At 36.1% G+C, this 9,478-nt stretch overlaps 2 protein-coding genes across 2 annotated transcripts in view; both read right to left on the bottom strand.

Annotated features, from left to right (window-relative positions):
- Nucleotides 1-256: 256 nt before the first annotated feature.
- LOC122527452 (extracellular serine/threonine protein CG31145-like) lies at nucleotides 257-2,154 on the bottom strand. Its single transcript, XM_043651660.1, has one exon. It carries the CDS (start codon nucleotides 734-736, stop codon nucleotides 263-265), a length of 474 nt encoding a protein of 157 aa, XP_043507595.1. The 5' UTR covers nucleotides 737-2,154; the 3' UTR covers nucleotides 257-262.
- A 131-nt stretch (nucleotides 2,155-2,285) lies between these two features.
- The window catches only part of LOC122527453 (coiled-coil domain-containing protein 137), a 176,709-nt gene continuing 169,516 nt past the window's right edge, over nucleotides 2,286-9,478 (bottom strand). The window contains exon 7 of the transcript XR_006306344.1: nucleotides 2,286-2,407. The gene's annotated coding sequence lies outside the window, so the exon portion shown is untranslated. The remainder of the gene's footprint in view (nucleotides 2,408-9,478) is intronic.

Genomic DNA, 9,478 nt, shown 5'->3' with positions numbered 1-9,478 from the left:
GAATTTAGTAGAATCCAAAACTGTTTTTCTCTTCCTTCCTCGAATATTTTATTCATAAAAACGCACAATAATCATTTTTGCGAGGTCTTCAATTTTCAAAATCGCACACAGAAACCCTGTGTGAACTTCGTAGTAAAATGATTCACACGAGTACTTCGTTTATAAAAACAAAAAAAAGAAGCATAGATTGCAAACATGGACAGTAAAATCCAAGTATTTCAAAACTACTTAAAAAAAAAAAATCAGTAAGAAAAAAATCGACTCACTTTAGGCTGATCTTCTTCAACTCCCCCAGAGTAGGATTGTACGTATGGTCCTCACCGCTGATCCTAGCCACTCCCTCGTAAACACTAACACCATAACCTTTCACCACAAGATCCACTAAATCCGAGAAACTGTCGTGCACCTCGGTCTTCTCTGTCCTCGACTCTCTAGCTTCGTTCCCGCCGTCCTTCCCGCCGCTGCTCTGCGTCGTACCGGCCACATCGCCGCTCGTCTGTTCCTTGCTCGCGTTCATCCGTTGGAGGAACCTCCTTCGAAAGTTATTGTAAATCGTGTCGGTGTTGGGGTCGTCGCCGATGCGAACGCGTCCGTGACTTGGTACCAGATGATGGCCGCTGTACCCAAGATCCATCTGCAGGTCCATCACCAACAGGATCGTGAACAGTATCGCGAAGGCGCTGAGGCCCAGCATCAGCTTGTCGCGTATGCGAATCATCCTGAGGGTGAGCTTCATCTTCCAATCGTTCCAACCACGGACCTTCCGCTCTTCGCCAGACCTGGCCTTCCTCCTGCTCGCTGATCTTCCCTGACACTTGGCCCGACACTTCCCTTCCTCGTCTCGATCGACCGTGATCACCGAGCTGGTCTTCACAGCCTCATCGCCGCCGAGGTTCACGCGAATCGTCACGAAGCTCGAGTCAGCGATAGCATCGCTCGCCGAGGATGAGACACGTGTGCCGTGTTGGTCGGCAGGCGTCGAAGGGTGACGAGTCGCCTCCTCGTCCACTCTGTCGGCCACTAGCCGCTGTTTACTTTGCTCTTCCGTATGCTCGCGGCCGCTCGTCCCCGCCACGTCCCCGCGGCTGCACGCGAAATTCGCAAGTTTGCATTTTACCAGCGACGTGAGCCGCGCGTGCACTACGCCGTCTCGTGTTTGCAACCTCCTCGGCGGTTTCGCTTGGCTATCAGTCGCGTTATCGCCGCCCGGCGACCTCTGAACTTGCCAGTCGTCCGGCGGTGGCGACCGCTTCGCTTTCCACGACTCTACCTTGTCTCGCCACTCCGCCGACCTTGACTGTTCGCCGGCGTATCTTCGGTGAGCGACTGGCGAGCAATCCACGTGGACTGTACGATGAACCTGTTCTATCGCGCGGACCAGGCTCTCCTCGCTCCAGGATCTCGCTGGTTGAAGAACGCGCAGAAGCTTCGTGGACTTCTCCAAACGTCTTCTGATCAGGACTCGCTGTTCCAGCAGCCGTAGATTGTCCTCCGTTCGAATCAGATCCTCCACGTCCTCCACCGAGACGCTTTTGGACGAGTCTTCGTTCTCCTCGGCGGGACCCGAGTGACCTTGAGGGGCTTCGCGAACTAGCAGAAAATCATCCTCCACGAGCTCGGCACTCGGAGAAACAACAGAAACGCGGTTATTGTTAAATTCCTCGGGGTTGGCGCGTTTGTCGATGGAATCAGCGTCCACAGGTCGTTGCTTGTACTTCTTTCGACGGACTGGTGGCACTGGTCTATCGTCGTCCGTGGATTGGAACTTCTTCCGCAAAAGGGGACTCTTTTGAATGTTCCTGACCAATCTCTCGCAGCCTTCGGTAATATTGTCCCTCGAGTTCCTCACCAGCCTTCTAAGGAACGAGTCGGTCTTGTGCAATTTGCCGTGAGTCGGTACTTCCTCGTCGAGGCGTTCCTTTTTGTCACAAGTGTCGTTCAACGTTCCATCCTTCTCTGTGAAAGTATCAGGACGTTCCTCGTCCTTCTTCCCTCTTTGAAAAGTGAGCTTGAACCTAGGCCTAGGCTGCACGCGGTCGCTCAAGCTCTGCTTGATCCTGCCGGCGTTCCGTCGCGCCCTGAACCGCGAATCCTCATCACCGACGCTGGAAGTTCGAGCTCCACGCGGCCTCCACCCGCTATCTTCGAATGTCTGGCGGCTCGAGCGTGTCGTCTCCTCCGTGGAACCACTTTCGGGACATCTCCTCTCGTCCAGAGTTCCCACCGACCGCGAGACGCACCGGAAGGGTGGGAATTTCGTGCGCGAGTCGCGAGATTCGACCGAGACTCAGCAGGCGTCGAAGTTTTGACGATAGTCTTTTCTTATCTAAGTCACCGGCACTCTTTCACGTGTCTTCGAAACGCGAGCCTGGACACCGTCAGCCTTTGGATTCCGCTGCGCCGCGCTCTAGAAAATAAACGAGACGGAGACGTTAGACTGGTTGGCAGGCTGCGAATCTTAATCATCTTACGCTATTTTTTTGTCCCAAAATTGCAATATTTTCTCAGTTTGAAGTATATTTAAATGTAACCCAGGCAAAACAATTGATAAGTTTGTTAGTTTTTAATCGTTTCTAGCCAGTGATATCGTATCGACGAGTTTCGAAGAAGAAGAAAGCGACAAATTATTGTATACGGTTTGGTCGCTCGTTATGGTCCGCGAACCAGTTGCCAGCGCAAGGGTTTAAAATAAAATGGTAAAAATATTATTACGTAAGAACTATGATATTTGTAGATTATTGGTTACTAAAATAAAATGGTAAAAATATTACTATGTAAGCACTATGATATTTGTACATTATTGGTCATTAAAATAAAATGGTAAAAGTATTACTATGTAAAAACTATGATATTTGTACATTATTGGTCATTAAAATAAAATGGTAAAAGTATTACTATGTAAAAACTATGATATTTGTACATTATTGGTCATTAAAATAAAATGGTAAAAGTATTACTATGTAAAAACTATGATATTTGTACATTATTGGTCATTAAAATAACATGGTAAAAATATTATTACGTGAGAACTATGACATTATTGGTCACTAAATAAAATGGTAAAAATATTATTACGTGAAAACTATGATATTTGTACATTATTGGTCACTAAATAAAATGGTAAAAATATTATTACGTGAGAACTATGATATTTGTACATTATTGGTCACTAAATAAAATGGTAAAAATATTATTACGTGAGAACTGTGATGTTTGTACATTACTGGTCATTAAAATAAAACGGTAAAAATATTACTATGTAAGAACTATGATATTTGTACATTATTGGTCGTTAAAATAAATGGTAAAAACATTAATATAAAAGAACTATGGTATTTGTACATTATTCGTCAATAAAATGAAATGATAAAAATATTATTACGTAGAAACTATGATATTTGTACATTATTAGTCGTTAAAATAAATGGTAAAAACATTAATATAAAAGAACTATGGTATTTGTACATTAATCGTCAATAAAATGAAATAATAAAAACATTATTACGTAAGAACTATGGTATTTGTACATTATTGATCATTAAAATAAAATGGTAAAAATATTACTATGTAAGAACTATGGTATTTGTACATTATCGGTCATTAAAATGAAATGGTAAAAATATTATTACTATGTAAGAACTATGATATTTTTACATTAAATTAAAATAGTAAAAATATTATTATGTAAGAACTATGATATTTGTACATTATTGGTTATTAACCTCTTTCGTCGAAAATTTTTTGTCCCAAAGTGCAACATTTTCTCAGTTTTAAGTACATTTAAATGTAACCCAAGCAAAACAAGTGACAAGTTTATTACTTCTTAATCATTCCTATCCAGTTCAAAAGAAGAAGAAATATTCGCCGCATTTGTCAAATATTTGAAGATATAGAAATGCATAGATATTTACTCATTTGTAATATTATATGTTATTTATATATTTTACAATACTCGTTTATAATATTTTTAGAAATACATGGAATATTCAAAGTGCAGTACCTGTTGTAACTAAATCGTAAATTATAGTGTAAATTAACATTTCTGTCAATATAATTGAAAAAAAGTTGAATCAGTAGAAACGTATTTTCCACAATACGTCTCCATATCATGTGCATTCTCTGCAATTGGAATTTTTAAGTTTTCTATAAATACATAAACATCCGGAGTTTAGTCGCAACATTCAATGAAGGAAACAAATTTTTACATAGGTTTCACTTTTTTTAGAAAAACATGAATTGCATGAAAGTCAACAGTTCGATGATTATATTATTCTATCCTTGATCTTTGACTAGTCTATAATAATAATCTATGACAACACTCCTTACTTCACGCGATATACAAGTTGCACAAATTTCTCAGTGAAAGCGAAAATTGGAAGCTTGATCCAGTAAGATGAAGAAGACTTGAAATTATCAAAAATTTAAAATTAAAATTATTCAATGTATTATAATAATAATGTTATTCTCTGTGAATCTCTAAAAACTAAAATTAATTATTTTATTACTGACTGTAAAATTATTCCTAGAATACTTAGATATTGGCTAGACACTCAAAAAAGATTAAAAAAATATTGCTATGAAAAACAGATTTTAGAAAACAATGATTTTCGTAATTTTTCATTATTAGCCCTTGAAATTTCTGATAATTTTGATCTTCTCATAATAGAGAAGTGAATTATAATAAAGCGTTCAATATTGAAATAATAGAGAAACGAAAATAATTGGTTAATGGAATTTGTAGATAATAGAATAACCACGTGTATCATTTGTATCCTAACGTTTCACATAAAAACGCTTATACCACTTCCTTGTAACAACAATTCAATCATGTAAAATGAACATTCGTGAATCGCTATAATATCTCAATATTTTAAATATTATGTTTATTCTAATATTATGATATTTTAAACACTATATTTATTTTAAACATTATAATATTTTAAATATTTATTTTAAATATAATATCTCAATATTCAAATATTTAAAATACTTATTACATTATATTTAAAATACTATTATTATTAATGATATTCAAATTAATTCATTAATATTCGAATACTGGTAATATCCGCTAATAATTAGAAGACTTTCTGCTACCAGCAGATATACTATGATGATATAACATTCAAACAGGAAGACTCTACCGTACATTAAATGATCAAAAAATTTCTTTTCTTCTCCCCTATATTTATAATATATTAACAATCGCCCAATGTCACAAAAATTTAGTAAAAATGTCATACCTAATTCCTACGAAAGTGTCATAATTAATTTACTTGATACTTAATATCGTTCAAAATTCATTGGACTTCACACCTATAATAGAGTTCAAGAATCGCGCAGCGCAAAGTAACGCGCTAAATATTCGTACAGAAACGTATAAAAACCTTCTTCTTTTTATAATTATCAACCTCTTCCACAACATTTGACGTTGGCGTTCATTTTGCCTCGATGAGGCACTATATTCAACCGCAAACGCGGACAGAAGAAACTTGTACAACATACGTTGAAAGCGCTCGCAGAGAGAAAGAAAGTGCGACTGTTCGACCGCGGAGGTCGCAAAGAACATCGTGGAACAACCCTCGACGGCCATCAACACGACCCTACCCGCCCTGCAAAAATAAATCATCGCTCTATGGTATAATAATAGCCTGCCGGTGCATGCTTTTTATCGAATTCCGCCACACACACGAGAAATTCACTGGGTCAAGGTGGGGCCTTCAAGGGGATGCTCCGAGGTGTGGGTGGCCGTACAGAAAGCTGAAAGAGGAGAGATATCAACTGTGAAATAGAGTGACGGTAATGGCGTGCTTCGTGTTGCGAGAGTAGCCATTACAGTTATCGCAAAAGTCGCGTCATAAAGGTGAGGTGGTGGGTGGATGGCCTAAGGGGTGAAGAGAGAGAGAGAGAGAGAGAGAGAGGACGTAAAGGCTCTCGTTCGTTCCTTTCGCGGTCTTTTATACCGTGGAAACGTCGTTGCATCGAACAGAACCGCATAATTTAATATCTCGCATCGACCCGGGTTGCATTAAGTTCAATAACCGGAAGGGGAAGCTTACTGCCGCTGAATATTCACGCTGTGGCGGTGGTTAACCGTACCGAGTCAAATTCGATGGATATTTCTTGCTTTCGAAACTGATTCTTCACGCGGCTACGAGGGAAAAGTTGTAGCTGATACCGTTATTAACTTCGTTATTAACCACTTACGCGGACCATAACGAGTGACCGAACCGTATTACGACTTTATTCGTCGTTTACATTTTTCTTTTGAACTCGTCGGTATGACATCACTGGATAGAAACCTATCGACAAGTAATAAATTTATTCTTTGTTCTGCCTGGGTTATGCTCAAATATAGTTGAAACTGAGAAAATGTTGCAATTTGGGATGACAAAAAATTCTCGACGTGCGCGGCACGTCATTCCAGCGTAAGAAGTTAATGACCAATAATGTACAAATATCATAGTTCTTACGTAATAATATTTTTACCATTCTATTTTAATGACCAATAATGTACAAATATCATAGTTCTTACGTAATAATATTTTTACCATTTTATTTTAATGACCAGTATTGTACAAATATCATAATTCTTATATAATTATATTTTTACCATATTATTTTAATGATCAATAATGTACTAATATCATAATTCTTACGTAATAATATTCTTTCTATTTTATTTTAATGATCAATAATATACAAATATCATAGTTCTTACGTAACAATATTTACACCATTTTATTTTAATGACCAATAATGTACAAATATCACAGTTCTTATATAATTATATTTTTACTATTTTATTTTAATGACCAATAATGCACAAATACCATAGTTTTTACATAGTAATATTTTTACCATTTTATTTTAATGACCTATAATGTACAAATATCATAGTTCTTACGTAACAATATTTTTACCATTTTATTTTAATGACCAATAATGTACAAATACCATAGATTTTTACCATGTTATTTTAATAACGTATAATGTACAAATATCATAGTTCTTACGTAACAACATTTTTACCATTTTATTTTAATGACCAATAATGTACAAATATCATAGTTCTTACATAATAATATTTTTACTATTTCATTTCAATGACCAATAATGTACAAATATCATAATTCTTACGTAATTCTATTTCTACCATTTTATTTTAACCCCTTGCGCTGACAACTGATTGCGGACCATAACGAGTGACCAAACTCGTCGCTTTCTTCTTGTTTTGAACTCGTCAGTACGATTATCACTGGATAGAAATGATTAAGAAGTAATACACTTATCATTTGTTTGGCCGGGGTTATATTTAAATATACTTGAGGAAACATAACTGAGAAAATGTTACAATTTGGGACAAAAAATTCTATGAAAAGTTCTATCAAACGATCCTAAGTAAAGTGTATTTTTTCTAAACACGTGCTAAGAGCACTTGCTTTCTTGTGTCTGACGCAAGAAAAAGCGAGACTCGCTTTATCGGAAACGATAAAAATGTTATGCTCAGTGAGAATGTTGCAAATCTCAGCCTTCAGTTTGCTTCATTCGGGCGCCATTTTCAAATATAAGAGTACTCTTACGCTTGGTGAAAATATGATGCAAGAGCACGTTTATACTCGAATGCGATGAATTACACGGTCGAAATGAGTCGGATAAAAATCAAATCGATTTGTATACGAACTCTTAGGTCAGGTTAGGTTGGAAACTTCTCCCTCACGCAACTTCTTCACACTTCGAATTACCATTTATTACGAGCACTTTGTGCACTTATCATTTGATCAATACGTGCTTTAAAACACTCAAAAAGGCTATTATTGAATTTTTTAATTCGAAACTGCCATCTTTGCGTTAGAAATTTAGAAAATTACCTGATTATACCTTCCTTTTTTTGTGAATGAATTTATGAAAAAATGGCCGCGAATAAATTAAAACTTGATCTGAAACTGATTACGAATTTATCAATTTAGTTGTAAGCAAATTATACAATATAGTAATAATAACTATTAATATACTATAGTAATATACTATAGTAATACCCAATAATAACTATTTATTACAACAATCTAGTTGTAACTAATTATAATATATATATATATACACATATGAACAAATTGCGAAGAAATCGCAAAACTTCACAAATGTATTTTGTAAGTATTAAATTTGCACTCATAGTTGCTTTAGAAACTCGTTCACTTAGAGAAACTAAATACAAGAGAGAAAATTGATAGTTTCAACAATGTAACATGTAATTATTAATCCAAAATCCAGTAGCCAATAATTGTTATAAATAATTCGTTTTCGTAATGGCACGTTGATGAAGTATAATAACGAAACAACAGAATTTAAAATACAAACTAAAATTAATTTATTAATAGAACAAGTTAGGAAGAAGTAAAAATGAAATAATTTTCGAAACGAGGACACGCAATGAAATTATAGAGGGTCGATATAGTAGAAGTGCAATTTCAGTTTCACTTTATATACTAGCCTAACATTTATACAAACAGATCGCGGCGAATATCCAGATACAATCAAAAAATTGGTCCTCGAACTGCCCCAGCTATCGCATTTTGCTTCGAAATTGCTCGCGTTAATGTCTCGGAGAGAAAGAGAGAGAAAAAAAAAAGAAAAACAGAGATTGCCGGGCAGAAATTTATCGCCTATCTGTGTCGCCTTTGAAACGATTGGAAAATGGCGCCGTTTCCCTGGAATCTTTGATCTGAATGGCCTCTTGCATCCGGACGAACGGAAACGTAAGGAAAACGTCCTGCTGTAACTCTTTGCTTGGCCGATACAGCCGAAGAATCAAGGCGCCATTGAAATTCCGCGTGTTCTTGCCCGATAATAAAGATAGCCGAACCCATTGACGTTTCTATCGGGGTAAAAGAGCGCCTCCATAAAACCTACCCTCCACCCCAATACGCCATGCGCTCTCGTTGCTTTTATTTATGTGAAATCGAATGTTGTCGAATGATATTTTCTCGTCTACTTACTTTGCGCACGATGAAATTTTTCTTTCTGATTTTTTTTCTTCTTTTTATTTTATATCTGTACTTAGAGGAACTTTTTACGAACACATTACGTGTGTTATAGACGTAACTTCCTAAAGTAGGTACTTTTATCATCATTTTGTAATTTTTTTTTTTTAACATGTAATTCATTAACATTTTTTTTTAAACATTTAACTGATAGTAACATCCTAGAGTAGGTACTTTTATCATCATTTTGTAATTTTTTTTTTAACATCTAATTCATTAACATTTTTTTTAAACATTTAACTGATAGTAACATCTTAAAATAGGTACTTTTATCATCATTTTGTAATTTTTTTAAATCGTATTCATTAACTTTTTTGTCAACATTTAACTGACAGTTACTTTCTAAAGTAAGTACCTTTATCATTATTTTGTAATTCTTTTAAACATCTAATTCATTAACATCTTTTTTAAAACATTTAACTGATAGTAACATCCTA

This window comes from Frieseomelitta varia, unplaced genomic scaffold, assembly GCF_011392965.1.
Source record: "Frieseomelitta varia isolate USP_RPSP 00005682 unplaced genomic scaffold, Fvar_1.2 scaffold_219, whole genome shotgun sequence".
Classification (NCBI taxonomy): domain Eukaryota; kingdom Metazoa; phylum Arthropoda; class Insecta; order Hymenoptera; family Apidae; genus Frieseomelitta; species Frieseomelitta varia.
The sequence above is the reverse complement of the archived record's forward strand: the minus strand, read 5'-3'. Positions and strand labels throughout refer to the sequence as shown.